Source organism: Carlito syrichta, unplaced genomic scaffold, assembly GCF_000164805.1.
Source record: "Carlito syrichta isolate Samal-C Ts95f unplaced genomic scaffold, Tarsius_syrichta-2.0.1 Scaffold308855, whole genome shotgun sequence".
Classification (NCBI taxonomy): Eukaryota; Metazoa; Chordata; class Mammalia; order Primates; family Tarsiidae; genus Carlito; species Carlito syrichta.
Genome location: NW_007252951.1, coordinates 156,323 through 172,749, shown reverse-complemented (window position 1 = coordinate 172,749; position 16,427 = coordinate 156,323). Strand labels below are relative to the sequence as shown.

Below are 16,427 nucleotides of genomic sequence, written 5' to 3'. Positions count from 1 at the left end.
CTAAAATACTTTCTGCCTGGGAGACTTAGAGGCAATCATTCATCAAATCCTCATCACTCTAGGAGTTAGCTTAGAAAACATTTCCATAAGATAGGAAGAAAGAAAAAATATTTGCACATGAAAAATCTTAAATCTCTTAAGGAGACTTCTTTTTAAATAAATCATTTTTAATGGTCAATGTAGGTATGCCACTATTATATTCCTCTTCTCTGGATTAAAAAAAATATGTAAGCAGTCCTCACTTTGCACAGCTCTCGTATACATGAATTTCTGTTTATACGATTTTGTTAAATAACACCAATCCTTCAACAACATGACTCCAGTTTCAGTTACCATAGTATATTGCTGTGAGTAATTGCATAAAGCACAAACTTTGCTCCAGCCCTCAGTCAATGATCCTGAGGCAAATAACAGATGCCCGTCATGATGGGTCACCCATCTTGTCACTTCTTTCAAAGTTGGTCAAGTGAAGGGTCATTACCCGTTTATTCAACTCAAACACAAACGGTGAAGCGTGTAATTGTGTTGCCTCTTTGTCTTCTGGTGATACTGTGTGATTTTTTTTTAAATGGGTGATCAGAAGAGGGAACTCGTCAACAAAGATGGAAGTGCAGCAAAGAAGTGAAAGTGATGACACTAGAAGTGAAATGGGAATTGAATGCAAATGGAGTCCTAGGAAAAAACAGCTGACCATGGGAACACAAAGACTGCTGCTCAAGAGCCTCTAGACATGCAGCCAGAGGACCCTGGTGAAGAAAGCCTTAACAACATCAGTGAATGAGATGATAGTGACATAGTGGGTAAAGATGTCCCAGAAAAGATGATGCTGGCAATAAACTTCACATTCACATCTTCACATCTCCCACTGATATCTTATGACATTGAAAGCACAAAGAATACAACATTGAAAGCTGATCCAAACTTAGAAGGCATGTGACAATTCAACAAGATATAGAAAAAACACTCTGCATCACAAGAAGAAGACAAGGCAGTTCAAACTACTGACAAGTTTTATACAAAGAAATAAAATACTTTATTTCTCAATGTTTCTGTTTTAATTTACAGTATGCTAAGTAAATATTAATTTATTTTATTTCCCTTTGCATTTAAAACCAGTAAGAAAGTTTACGTGTTATGAATTTTTTTTTCTTTTTTTTTTTTTGAGTCAGGTCTCATTCCGTCACCCAGGCTGGAGTACAGTGGCACAATCATGATTCACCACAGCCTCAACCTCCTGGGTTCAGGTGATCCTTCCAACTCAACCTCCCGAGTAGTTGGGACTACAGGTGCATGTCACTATGCTTGGCTAATTTCTTATTATTTTTTAATAGACAAGGGCTCACTATGTTGCCTAGGCTGGTCATGAACTCCTGAGTTCAGGTAATTCTTTCATCTTGGCTTCCCAAAGTGATGGGATTACAGGCATAAGCCACCATGCCTAGTCAGTTTGACAGCATTTTTTAGTGATCACAGAACAACTACAATAATTTCTTTTGATTACTAAGACCACTTTACATTGTCTTAGAGTGCACAGTCATTTTTAATGTTCAGCATTACCACGTAAAACAAGGACTGCTTGCCTGTATTTATGCTGACCATTTTGAAATCTGTGAAGCCTCACCAAAGTTTATTCAATCTCCCAGCTTGTCTATTTACAATTAAATGCTGTCAAATTCAGCAGCAGCTATTAATGGCTGAGGAGACACAAGCTATCTCAGATAAGTGAGAGTCCAGAAAAACAGTCCTCTCTAAGAACCCAATGTTCTGTGGGCTTTCTGCTTCAGCTGACTCCTGTTTCACCCAGTTGAAGAGACAAGAGTCCTTCACTAAGTAGATAAAAAGAAAATGACCTGTGCCCAGGTGTAGTGGCTCATGCCTGTAACCCCAGCACTTTAAGAGGCTTGCTTGAGGAGTTTGAGAGCAGCCTGGGCAACACAGAGAGAGCCCATCTCTATAGAAATAAAAATTTAGCCAGGTATGGTGGCGGGTGCCTGTATTCACAGCTACCAGAAAGGATGAGGTGGAAGGATCACTTGAGCAGGAGGTTGAGACTGCAGTGAGTCATGATTGCACCACCGCACTCCATCCTGAATGACAAAGCAAAACTAGGTCTCAAAAGAAGGGAGAGAGGAAGGGAGGAAGGGAAGGAAGGAAATGTTTTGTATTACCTACTTAAAACAAAAACAAAATAGTTAAAGCAGTCTTAGGTTAGTTCAACATTAAGACAAAATTACACTGAATATCTGCGTAAGCTTCGATGACTGAAACTTAAATTCATAAAAAATAGAGTGAGAAATGATGTGAAAGAGAAACATGATCACCTTGTCCACTGACATTTCTCCTTGAGATCAATGCACTAAAGATACTGCCACATTTTCCTGTAGGGTTTAGAGTAATTACTTTGTAAATTACCTGGCTTGAATTTCCTGAGCATGTTTCACGAATATCACAATCATTTACTGCTTCTCGGCACACAGTGCCCATAGGCTGAAACTAAAATTAACAAAATCAATGTGTAAAACCGTGGAAGGAAAAGTCTCTTATGATATCATCTTTTAAAAAAAGCAAAATGAAAATTGTTTGATTAGAAATACCTGAAACTATTTTACAGTGGTAGTCTGTGAAACCACAGTTACTGAATAAAATGCTATTCTGATAGTTTTAAGAGAGCTTGTTGTATATGAAGTAACTTCCATAGCCAACACACATAAGCCCTATAATATCCTGCTAACATCAGTCACTTCTTGATGGCACATCCCCACAAGAAGGACGTGCTAGTCTAGCTTCTAGTAATTCTTTTACTCTTTTTTGCCTTATCTGCCAAAATTTGGAAGTTGCATTTTGGGCTGAATCACAAAAGTTAGATTTTCTGCCAAAGCTATTTCCTCTCATACTTTCCCTTCTTTTTTTCTCCCCTGTCTCATTATTACATAGATCTAAATATTAGTCTTTTATTCTTTTCAATGTTTCTACTATTTGGTACCGTATGTAGGAAGTTTTTGTTGTGTTTTTCTGTTTTCAACCACCTCAAATACTTCTTGTAAGTGTGGGAGTTGTACAAATTTTTAATCTCACTAGATTTATAAATTCAAGAGTACTCATTATAACACAACAGAACAGAAATACATGGTGACCATACTTCCCAATCCCTCTTCAATTGTTCTTTCTTCTCTCTCCAGAATGTTAGCATTTAAGGCTGAATTGTTACATGCTTTTGTCTCTGCTCTCACAAAGGTACATAATATTCATCTGTCCCCACTTTCTGTATAAACCTCATTTTCTCTCTCTGCTTAGAACCCTGCAGGCATTTGAATCTCCTGCTGTTCCTAGAACATGCACAGCCCACTGCCAACTCCAATCAGGAATTCAACACTTATTTTTGAGAAAATCTAAGCAAAATTTGTGTTTATTCATCCATTCTTCAAGCACTTACTAAGCACTTACAGTGTGCCAAGCACTGGTCTACCCACTCAATCTCAGTGAAGAACAGAACACAAGAACTCTGTTCACAAGGAACTTGAATTTTTTAAAGGCAGTAAATGTGCCATAAAATAAGGAAATAGGCAAGTTAATTTAATTACATGTTCTGGTGCTCTGCTTCCTTGGGATTGGACCAAGCCACAATTTTAGAATATCTGGGGTAAAAATATGAACAGATTTGGGGTAGAGTTTAGAGGAGAGCATTAATGTTCAAAAACTTCCAAGAAACTTCTGAAAGGAAGCATATTCAGGGAGGATTTGCAGTAAGTGCTGGGATACAGCAATAAATAAAACTACCAAAATCCTTACCCTACTGGAACTGACATTGTAATGGAAGAAAAATAATAAACAAGTAAACAAGCACTATTTTACAGACAGAGTCTGCAAATTATGGCCTGAGGGCCAAATCTGGCAGGCTGCTTATCTTTATAAGTAAAGTTTTATTGGAACACAGCCATGCCAATTGTTTCTATATTTTTGATGGCTGCTTTCAAAGGCAAGACTGCATAACTGCAACAGAGAATTTTCGACCCACAAAGCCTAAACTATTTACTATTTGGCCTTTCACAGAAAACATTTAACAACTCCTGGCTTATAAATACATTATTATAAGCATATGTTAATATGTGTGTGTGTGTGTGTGTGTGTGTGTGTGTGTGTGTGTGTGTGTGTGTGTGTGTGTGTGTGTGTATCTCCTGTGATTCACATCTGTAATCCCACCACTTTGGGAGACCAAGGCAGAAGAACTGCTTGAGCCCAGGAGTTTAAGACCAGTCCAGGCACATAGCAAAACCCCACCTCTGTTAAAAAAAAAAAAATAGAGATACACACCATTTCTCATCTTGTTCTTCTATCCCCCTCATCTATTCATTAACCTGCCTCTGACTCCCCCAGGAGACTAGAATGGGGATGAGAGTGGAAGTGCGCACACTAGAGAAAGTGGTAAAAGATCTTACTTGACTGGTACAGCTGTAACTCATTTTGAGGAATAGCAGTTAATCACGCCATTCTGTTTTATGTATTTTAATTTTGTTATTTTGTATTTGTTACTTGAAATAACTATATCACAGAGAGCCCTATTTTATAGATCAAAGGGAAGAAAGGTATAATTAAATGCATTTATAGGCCAGGCATGGTAGCTCACATCTGCAATTCCAGCACTTTGGGAGACCAAGGTAGGAGGATCGTTTGTTTGAGATCAGCCTGGGCAACATAGTGAGATCTCATATCTACAAAAAATAAAAAAGTTAGCTGGGCATGGTGGCATGTGCCTGTAGTCCTAGTTACTTGGGAGGCTGAGGTAGAAAGACCACCTGAGCCCAGGAGGTTGAGAGTGTGCTGAGCTGTGATCATACCACTGCGCTCTAGCCTGGGTGACAGAGTGGTTGAGAGTGTGCTGAGCCGTGATCATACCACTGCACTCTAGCCTGGTTGACAGAGTGAGATTCCAACTCTAAAAAACAAAAATGCATTTATAGATTGGCAGACTTAAAACATCAAGGAATAAGATAAGTGATTCAAGATCCCTTGTTATGGCAGTAGGAGAAGATGACAGGATAAACAGTTGTGATAGCCAAATAAAGAATGTCTATTTCACATTAGTTTAATCTGCCTTTTTAGAGCGTGCTTTCAGAGATCTCTGCCAGTGCCGCTTGTCTTTAAAAGCTGCCAGGAGACATAGTGGTAGAGTGAAGATGACAGGCACTGCTGCCAGCAGATCTGCAGTGAAACTGCACATCTATACCTTACAGCTAAGTGAGCCTATGCTCGTTATTTAACTTCCTGAGACTGGGATCACTTAACTGTAAACATCAAGATAATAATGCCTATCCTAAAAGTATGCTTGTGAGCATTATATAAAACAGTGGTCTCAATCAGTGGTCTCAATCTGAGGGGATGTCTGATAATATCTGGAAACATTTTTGGTTATCACAACTGGGAGGGATGCTGCTAGCACCTAATAAGCAGAATCCAGGGATACTGCCAAATATTCTACAGTGCACAAGACACATCTTTACAAAAAAGAATTATCCAGCCAAATGGAAATACAGATATAGAATGATATAAATTAAAAGTACTTAGCACAATCTCTGGTACGCAAAAATACTTACTATAATAGTTTCATATCCCACCCTATTTTTACTCATTAGACTAAAGTTACTAATCAGCAAATCATCAATAAGAGAACGCTGTGCTATTTTTTCAGTCATTCAACAAATATTTTCTGAGAACCTACACTAATAACTGGCCTGGCTCTACTCCATGAAACGTCTAGACTGGAGAGAGAGAGAGAGATATTAAACCTCAGAAACAATGTAGAATATTATGCCAGGTTTTATATGGGAAGAGAAAAAAGAATTAGATTTATTTAATAAAGTTAAGTTCCATTTAACTGTTCGTATCGATGTAAAGACTTAAATATTTGGAGACAGGTATAAGGATGTGTTGGGAGGATGAAAACAGATGGAGTGTGTAAAGATGCATTCTAAACTTGCATGCACAATAACACACGTAAAGTATTATCATGTCCAAGGGTATTCCCGTTGTTCCCTAAGTAGCTAAGGCAAGCGATATACCAACCTGAGCAACAAGAAAAGAAAAATCTACTGAACATCCCCTTGGCTACACAAAGAAAGGCAAATATCATTCAAAGATTAGTAACACTTGCTTAATTTAACATGCACACAAAATTCATGTGCACACAATAAGGAGACAACAGCCTCTGGGGAAGAGCAAGATGTAGGCCCTAGCTCCCTGACGTACTTGGTGTAAGACTTTGGGCAAAGTGCTTAACTATTACAAGTCACAGTGTTCTCATCTGTTAGAGGGGGATAATAATAGCAACTACACCTCACAAGATTTTGTAAGGATACTGTAAAGCGCCTGGCACCTGGTCACTTAATATGTGTTAGATACTACTATTGTTATCAGATTATATTTACCTAACCTTGATGATTTAATAAAATTCGTCCTTTTTTTCTGTCAAATGATCATTAATCAACATGTATTTACCTTGCACTTTTTACAGCAAAGACCGTCACTGCATTGAGAGTCTTGAGTCAAGGTGCATTTCTTACAACACTCTGCTCCTTCCAGGACACATTCCTAAGAAACATAAACATTTGCTAAATATCAGGAAATGGTGCCATAATCCTAAAAATGCCAATATACTTTTTATAAATTCACAATAATAATATTTCTTACACAAAACCCAGAAAATGTCCAGGTATGACACTTGCTCTGTAAGTCTTAGTGTGTGGACCTGGAATGGCCTTGAATTACCTAAAAAAAAAAAAAATCATCAAAACAATCAGAGACTTACAGCTGTGGTCCCACAGTCACACTCCTCTCCAGTTTCAATGAAGCCATTGCCACACTCAGGAGGATCGAGAAGCTGCGGGAGGAAAGTCAGAAAGGGAACGAAAATATAGAAAAATAAGCATCAAAGGTTTCGAGAGATCATATGTGTAACACCTATAAATAGTTGGTATTCCTGCCAGTCATTTCAAAATATATTTTTATTTTCCTAAACTAGAAAGCATGACTTTAGAACTTGGAATTTTACAAAAGAAGTTCTGCTTCCATTTTATATTTAATATACATGGCATATAACTTTACATATGTATTTACATTTTGGTTTTTTTGTTTTTGTTTGTTTTTTTTTGAGTTGGAGTCTCACTCTGTCGCCCAGACTGGAGTGCAGTGGCCGCTCTTGGCCACTGCAGCCTTGACCTGCTGGGCTCCGGCAATCCTTCCACCTCAGCCTTCCAAGTAGCTGGAACTACAGGTGCGTGCTACCACGCCCAGCTGATTTTTGACTTATTGTAGAGATGAGGTCTCACCAAGTTGCCCAGGTGGGTCTCGAACCTGTGGGCTCAGGCAATCCTTAGCCTCCCAAGGCGCGGGATTATAGGCTGAGCCACCGAGCCCGGTTTGTATTTACATTTATAGCATACATACCACATAGGTCTGGTAAATATCACCCAAATTAAAGACAATCTAGCCATTGACTAAAACCAAGCCAGACTGACTCTTGAAATTTCATTTCAAACAGGAAACAAGGGATTTGGAGCCAGAATGTCTAGATTAAAATCTTGGCTTAACTGCTTATCTTGGGCAAACTAACATCTCAGAGACTTTAATATCATATACAAAACAGAAATAAAAATATTACATGTCCATCTATATCACAAAATAATTGTGAAGATCAAGTTTGATAATCTGTGGAAAGTCCTTTATTAATTATATCTCCTCCTGAAACAGAAAATTATTTCACAGACAAGAGAAAAACATCACAAAAGTGAATATGTCCACTGATCTACTTAATATAAAACATAGTTCCTACCATATGTAACATAGCTTTGCAGAGAACAACAATTTTGCCTCAGAAATTGAAGTAATTTTTCACCTGTCCAAAAGTAAATTTTAGTTCTGTTCTTTCTGACTCAGTGACTCACTGTGTCACCAAGGCTGGAATGGAATGGCAGGATCATGGGTCACCATAGCCCCAACTTTCTGGGCTCAGGTGATCCTCCTGCCTCAGCCTCCCGAGTAGCTGGAACTACAGGCATGAGTCACCACACCTGGCTAATTTTTTTTTTTATATCTTATAGAGGAGACAAGGTCTCACTATGCTTAGGCTGATCTCAAACTCCTGGGCTCAAGCAATCCTCCTGTCTCAGCCTCCCAAAGTGCTGGGATAACAGGTGTGAGTCACCATAACTGATCTTGCTTTATTTTTTAACTCTCCATCCATTTTATTATCTTTTGGTGATTTTATCCTATGGGGATAGGCAAAATTAGTAAACATTACATAATTGTTATATACCAGATATGTAATAACCATTCAAAACTTAATCAAAGTTTACATATTATAGAATGAAAGTATATATACAACTGCAAACAGACAGGGACACACACACACACACACACACACACATAAACACACACAAACACACTTTCATACTTAACTAAGGGAAACAAACAAAACAAAATAAACAAAAACGCCCCACCTAATTTCAAATATTCCCTCTTCTCTTACAAAAGAATCAATTCTTCTCTATATTTCATTTTCAACTGAAAGTGATCATAATGAATGAAAAAAAAGTCAAAAAAGAAACTTATCCAGATTAAAAATATACTTATTTCTTAGTCTGGGTTTAGAATAATTATTTGGTAAGATTACTTGAATTGTTCAACATTTATGGCAGCAGTGATATTCTTCAGCATCTCTTCCAAAGTTTTTTGAAAGTCTTAAAATTACCAATTTGCTTTTTAATGCAATATTATACATTTTCTAAATTGTACTGGGATGAACAGAGAATAAAACCAAGTAAATGATTATGAAGGTAATTTTGCATATTCCTGTGGTACACAGGAGCATTTCATAGTTTGCATAATTAACAAGGACAAATCATTTTTTTAAACATGCAAAGTCTTCAAAATGCGGGAGGAAGTCCTGCTTTCTAGTCAGTAGTTGGAGGTACTCTGTAAGTTGTAAAAGCCTATGACAAAGTCCAAGTACAGAAAGACTTTCTCCGTTTCTGCTTTAAGAAGACTTGGTTTTCAAGTTCAAAAGCACTTGTAATTTTAATTACACCATTCATTCTTCATTCTACCACTCCCCTTTCTACCTGTATGAATTGTGATTAGGTATCCAAGGAAAAAAAAAAAAAAGCACCAAGAAAATGAAAAAACAAAGTAAAATACAAACATTTTTATAAGCTAACTGAAACATCATTTGGCTATATAAAAAGAAAATGGAAATTTTTTAGACAGCAAATGCTCTCATTTCTACTTGCTTTCTAGTCTTAGCAGAATAATCCCAAATGCCCACCATTAAAGCTGATTTTTAAGCCGGGCTCAGTGGCTCAGCCTGTAATCCCGTGCCTTTGGGAGGCTGAGGTGAGTGGATTGCCTGAGCCCGCGGGTTCGAGGCCCGCCCAGGCAGGCAAGACCTCATCTCTACAATCAATCCAAAAAAATCAGCCGGGCGTGGTAGCGCGCGCCTGTAATTCTGGCTACTCGGAAGGCTGAGGTGGAAGGATTGCTGGAGCCCAGCAGGTCGAGGCTGCGGTGGCCGGGAGCGGCCACTGCACTCCAGTCTGGGCGACAGAGTGAGACTCCAACTCAGAAAAAAAGGAAAAAAAAAGCTGACTTTTAAAATGAAGATATTTAGCATATCTAGAATATGAACATATAGGCCAAGTTGAAAAGCTCTCTTTTATAAGATATAATAGACCGGGATTTTGAGAAGCCAAGAAGAGAGGATTGTCTGAGCCCAGGAGTTCAAGACCAGCCTGGACAATATGGCAAGACCGCATCTCTACAACAATTCAATAAATTAGCCAGGAGCAGTAGCATGTGCCAGTAGTCCCAGCTACTTGGGAGGCTGAGGCAGAAGAATCACCTGACCCCAGCAGGTCGAGGGTGTGGTGCCATGAGCATACCACTGCACTCCAGCCTGGAAAACAAAGTGAGACCTCTACTCAAAAAAAAAAAAAAAAAATTAATAATAACAATAATATGTGATAGCTTAAAATGTGTTTATAATATTTCAGAAAGATTAATAATTAATAACTCATGATCACACATTACCTTAGAAGGTTTGTTGAAAAGACAGGCACCACCTCCACTATTCAGAAAATCATGATACTCTTCAATACTACACTGGGTGAACTTTTTAGGAAGATAATAGCTGTAAGAGAGAAGAAAATAAACAGCCGGGTACAATTTGTCTCCCTTGTTTGTGAATTACCTTTGAAATTGAACATTGTTAAAATTGTACATTATTCTTTAAAATGAAAGAATAAATTTCACTTAAGTTCAACATTTGCACTCAATTCACAGTTTTATTCAATCAACATTTTAAAAACTCTTCACTTGGTGACTAACCATGATTTGAATATTCTTTGAAAGGAAACCCACACACCATACAGTACCTGTAACTTAAAGCAGGAAAAGTGAGAAAAAAATTAATTCATAATGAGTCTTTCCTAAATATTAAAACTAGGCTAGAATCCAAACTGCAGATCATGCTACAAGATACCTGACCTATAGTCTATAAATGTGTCAGGTCATGAAAGTCAAAGAAAGACAGGTACTATTTCAGAATGAAGGAAGCTAAAGAGACATAAAAGTGAAATGTGATGCCTTATCCTAAACCTTTTGCTATAGATGGCATATTGAAACACGGACAATCTTGAATGAGAAAAGCTAAGAATTAGATGATTATACTCATTGTATTGTGGTTGTGTAAGAGGAGGTACATATTGTAAAAAATGCACATTAAGGTGTTTGGTAGTGACAGGGAGAAACTTATGACACAAAGGACTTTGTGTGTATATGTGCATTGGAGTCTCACTCTGTCACACAGGCTGGAGTGCAGTGGCACACACACGGCCACCGCAGCCTTGACCTGCTAGGTTCAGGCAATCCTTCCTTCCACCTCAGCCTTCCAAGTAGCTGGAACTACAGGCATGCACTACCATGCCCGGCTTATTTTTTGATTTATTATAGAGACAAGGTCTCACCAAGTTTTCCAGGCTGATCTTGAACCCCTGAGGTCAGGCAATCCTCTTGCCTCGGCCTCCCGAAGTGCTGGGATTATAGGCTTGAGCTACCGTGCCCGGCCGGACAATAGTTGTAACTAATCTTGTGACTTTTCTAGTTTGAGATTAAAAAAAAAATGTATTCCAGGCCAGGTGCAATGGCTCACACCTGCAATCCCAGCACTTTGGGAGGCCGAGGTGGCAAATTGTTTAAGCCCAGGAATTCAAGACCAGCCTGGGCAATAGAGCAAGACCTCATTTCTACAAAAAAAATAAAAATAAAAATTAACTGGGCATGGTGATGTGCACCTGTAGAATCATGGGATGCTGACATGGAAGGATCTAGCCCAGGAGGTCAAGGCTACCATGAGACATGATCATTGTGATCATGCCACTATACTCTAGCCTGGGCAACAGAGTGAGACTCCGAGTCAAAAATAAAATGTATTCCAAAAAAGTAAGAAAAAGTCAATGGAAGCTGGGCTCGATGGCTCAGCCTGTAATCCTGCGCCTTTGGGAGGCTGAGGTGAGTGAATTGCCTGAGCCCGCGGGTTCGAGACCCACCTGGGCAGCGAGACCTCATCTCTACAGTAAATCAAAAAATCAGCCGGGCGTGGTAGCACATGCCTGTAATTCCGGCTGCTTGGAAGGCTGAGGCAGAAGGATCGCCGGAGCCCAGCAGGTCGAGGCTGCGGTGGCCGGGAGCGGCCACTGCACTCCAGTCTGGACCACAGGGTGAGACTCCAACTCAAAAAAAAAGTCAATGGAAAAAGAAACTCATTTAGAGAACAATTTGGCAATATGCATTAAGAATCTTCAAAATGAGCACACTCTTACCTCTAGTCATACTACTTATAAAAATTTTTCTTGAGGAAATAATTAGCTATGTGCACAAAGATGTAATCTAAATGCTCAACAGTAAGAGAATTGTTACCTAAACTGTGATATATAAATAAATAGAATACTATGTAATTATTAATAATCAGTGTCGAAGAATAGATTCAGAAAAATGCTGACTTTGTAGTGCTAAGTAAAAAATGAATAAACAATTACATATCCAGTAGGAACCAAACTTTATAAAACAATAATAAAAATACTAGATTAAAATACAGCAGTATTTTAATATCATGGTTACCACTGAAGAAAAGCAGTGATAAAAATTTTATTTTCTATATTTTTCAAAAATTGTTTTATACTGAACTTTGATAAAAAGCAAAAAAAAAAAAACAACCAAATACTTTTTATAAAATCTCTCCCAATAGCCTGTAAAAACTGTGTCCATTCATTTCAACCATGCTTTCCAACATTAAGCAGTTCAGAGGAACTTCAGAAAGTTGAAATGGAAGGGAATGTACCCATGGGAACATATGTCCATACTGACTGCTGTTAGGTGATATTTGGATCAAATGATAGTATAATATCAGAGAATGTTTCTATAAAGGGCTTTTCTCCTGCATGCATCTATTTAACATAAGAAGAGTTCTAATGCACACAGCTCTACATATCTAAAGGTAGTCATTTGATTTCACTGTATATTTTGCCTAGTGCTTTGCAGATTATCTATAAAATTTTTTAATTAAACAGAAGAATGAAATACAACAAACAAAATCACTTTTAAAAGACAAGAACTTCTAGCATAAAATTTGTCAATTGTTGAAAACTGGGCTGGGCACGGTGTCTCACATCTATAATCCCAACACTTTGAGAGGCAGAGGTGGGAAGACTGCCTGAGCCCAGGAGTTCAAGCTGGGCTTAGGCAGCATAGCAAGATCACGTCCCTACAAAATATAAAAAAATTAGCCGGGTATGGTGGCGTGCATCTATAGATTCAGCTACTATGGAAGTTTAGGTGGAAAGATGTCTGAGCCGGGCTCTGTGGCTCAGCCTGTAATCCCGCGCCTTTAGGAGGCTGAGGTGAGTGAATTGCCTGAGCCTACGGGTTCGAGACCCGTCTGGGCAACTTGGCGAGACCTCCTCTCTATAATAAATCAAAAATCAGCCGGGCGTCGTAGCACGCACTTGTAATTTCGGCTACCCGGAAGGCTGAGGCGGAAGGATCGCCGGAGTCCAGCAGGTCGAGGCTGCGTTGGCCGGGAGCGGCCACTGCACTCCAGTCTAGGCGACAGAGTGAGACTCCAACTCAAAAAAAAAAAAAGATGTCTGAACCCAGGAGTCTGTGGTAAGCTGTGATTGTGCCAGTGCACTCCAGCCAGGGTGACAGAGTAAGACTCTGACTAAATGAATAAATATGAAAAGAAAAACTACAACTATAGAACAAGGACTTTTATCATTTCCTTTCATTACTAAAAATAAGTCCAAAGCTATTTTGAAAAATGTTGTAAAAAACTGTTTGCATATACATTACCTCCATCATTTATTTTCTTTGTTATACATATTCTGCAAGTCAAAATTCAAATGCCATCAATAGAGATTTATTAAAAATCAAGTCTGTAAAGGATTATTGTGTGAGGTCTGAAATATAAATTAGTATAATATGCAATCCCTCAAAAATGTAAAACTGATTGGTCAGAGGAATCATAAGTTCATATAGAATTAAATTATAATACAAGGGTTAAGATTATAATAAATCTCAGATGGTTAGAAAAGTGGTTAGATAGAGAAAAAAAGGAAAGGTATTCCAGATGAAGAGAAAATATAGAGGAAATCAAAATAAGTTGGAAATTTACGTACTATTATGATAAGCAAATTTTTGAGAAGTTGAAAATCTATGTAGGATTATGGTTAGCAAATGAAAAAAAGGTAGAAATGCAAGTGCAATTATGGTAAGCAAACCAATCATGAATAGTAAGGGAAAATTGGATTGCAAATGAGGATGAAGAACGATTATGAACATCTAAATACTGGAGTAAGAGATTTGAACCTTATTCTTTAGACAACAGAGACTCACAAAAGTTCTGAGTCAGAAAATGGCATTTAATGGACAAGAGTTATGTATTCACAGGATAAATAAATCTCACAAATATCATGTTGGTCAAGAAAAAGCAAGTCACAGAAGAACACATATTATGACACCCTTCATATAAATTGAAAACATGCAAGGCATGTTAAATTCTACTCTAAAACATATGCATATATACAGCACAAGTGTAAAGAAAGACATGTGAATGATATGCAGCAAATTCGAGACAGCAGCTATCTTGGCTGGGACTGGGGATAAATAAGGGAGAACACAAGGGGATTTAACTATGGAGGCAGTATTTTACTTTTTTTAAGCTTGATAATGTGTACACAAGTGTCACTGATTCCTTATACCTTTTTTAACAATGATGAAAGTGGGCTCAGGAGGGGAGAGATAGAGCCTGAAAGCTGCCTGAGTATTTGGAATGTTACTGAAATAATAACAGCACAAGATGATCAAAGTTTAAAGCAGGGCCAGTAGTGATAAGCTTGGAGTAAAAGGAATAGTTGTAAAATTTATTTGGAAACAATTTTATTTTTTACTTTATTTTATTTTTTATTTTTTTTTAGTTGGCGTCTCACTCTGTCGCCCAGACTGGAATGCAGTGGCCGCTCCCGGACACCACAGCCTCGACCTGCTGGGCTCCGGCGATCCTTCCGCCTCAGCCTTCCGAGTAGCCGGAATTACAGGCGCGCGCTACCACGCCCGGCTAATTTTTTTATTTTATTGTAGAGATGAGATCTCACCAGCCCAGGCGGGTCTCGAACCCGTGGACTCAGGCAATCCACTCACCTCAGCCTCCCAAAGGCGCGGGATTACAGGCTGAGCCACCGAGCCCGGCTGGAAACAATTTTAAAAGGGCAGGAATTATGGTGTGTGAAAGGTAGAAGAGTATAAAAATGAAAACTATTCTCAGGATAGCAAAATGTACACTTAACTTCCTAACTCCTTGTTCAGTGATATACTATGAAGCCATCAATGAAGGCCAAATATCAGGCATTGCAGGAGTATTTACACCATGGTAATAGAGAAAGCTCAAAATCCAGGCTGTTTTTTTATTTTTGTTTTTGAGAGTCAACTTACCAGCACACTACTATTTATCTAATTCAATTAGAATTCGAGGAGATAAAAGGTAAAGGAATTGGTAGGCAAGTCATCAAAAACAAAGTGGTTCCTCATTTCTTGCATTTTCAGCCTAAATTCAAGGCTGTAAAAAAATCTCTGAGGTCTACTAACTTAATTGATATCAACTGCTTTCATAAATAAGAAGTTACCTTGTGAAAACATTTTATATACAGAGACATTAAAAGTATTTACTTCTGATTTTCTAATAAATGCCTGTGGTGAGGTCCCATGCACCAAGTTATTGACTGCCATATTCCTAAGAAGACAATAACACAGCAGGGAAAAGAAGAGTGAGTTATTTTCCAATAGAAGTGGCTCACCCAGTGTCTCCCATTATGCATCCGGACCACGTGTCCTCACATTTACACTCACCTAAGGGAAAATGAATACACATACCTTACAAAGTGGACATGCCTGCATTAAAGTAATTTCACCTTTAAAAACATTGTCTTCACTTTATTTCTTAAATATGTTTTTAAAAGTAATGCATGCTTTCTAATTCTTCTTATACTTGAAGTTTTTATGCAACATATAACAATAAAAATATACTTTGACCCTATCAAGTTTACATCATTTTTACTTTTAAAAAAATCTTATATTTTAACAAATGGCTATATTTAAACCATTCACTTAAAATGGCTTAAGTGAAAGAATCAAACACCAATGAAATAGTAAAGAACTTTATGGCACCATTATAGGATCTCAGTTTGATAGGACTTTACGGGAATTATTACCATTTTGGGGTCTATTTTTATAAGCACCATGCTCTAACCAACTGAGTTAACTGATAACCACACAATTTCTTGTCTATTTTTAAAAGCCTCTGTACCAAGGCTTCTGGTAGAAGGCAATATAGAATATTGGTCAAGCAGAAGAACTTCAGAATCAGAAATACCCGGATTTAAAAACCTGGGTTTCTCACTTAAAGTATGTGTAATTTTGGAGACATTGTCTTTTATTTGTTTATCTAGTCACTTCATCTGTAAAATGGGGCTAAAAGTAGGTATTTTGTAGAATTATCTTTAGGATTAAATTAATATTAGATATAGGTAATACTGGCATTTGATCATCTAGCATATAATGAATGCTCTAGACATGATAATAGTTATTATAAAAATCACATTCATAATATGTATTACTAAAATGAAATAAATATAATTATAATCAAATTTTTACTCTAAATATATAATATTTGATCATTTATGGTAAAGTAACTTTACCTATTTGGGAAAAGAAATTCTTTGTAGATGCTAAACCAAGCATATTTTACCTGGGGCCATACGTGTGTGTGTGTGTGTGTGTGTGTGTGTGTGTGTGTGTGTGTGTGTGTGTGTGTGTGTGTGTGTGTGTCA

The 16,427-nt window shown here is 37.8% G+C and overlaps 1 protein-coding gene across 1 annotated transcript in view; it reads right to left on the bottom strand.

The window, feature by feature from the left end:
• The window catches only part of LOC103268612 (disintegrin and metalloproteinase domain-containing protein 22), a gene marked incomplete at its 5' end in the record, with an annotated part of 217,672 nt that overhangs the window by 46,761 nt on the left and 154,484 nt on the right, over window positions 1-16,427 (bottom strand). The window contains 5 exons of the mRNA XM_021716649.1: window positions 2,413-2,493; window positions 6,493-6,585; window positions 6,803-6,874; window positions 10,078-10,177; window positions 15,396-15,447. Coding sequence (XP_021572324.1) covers window positions 2,413-2,493; window positions 6,493-6,585; window positions 6,803-6,874; window positions 10,078-10,177; window positions 15,396-15,447 — 398 coding nt within the window. The remainder of the gene's footprint in view (window positions 1-2,412; window positions 2,494-6,492; window positions 6,586-6,802; window positions 6,875-10,077; window positions 10,178-15,395; window positions 15,448-16,427) is intronic.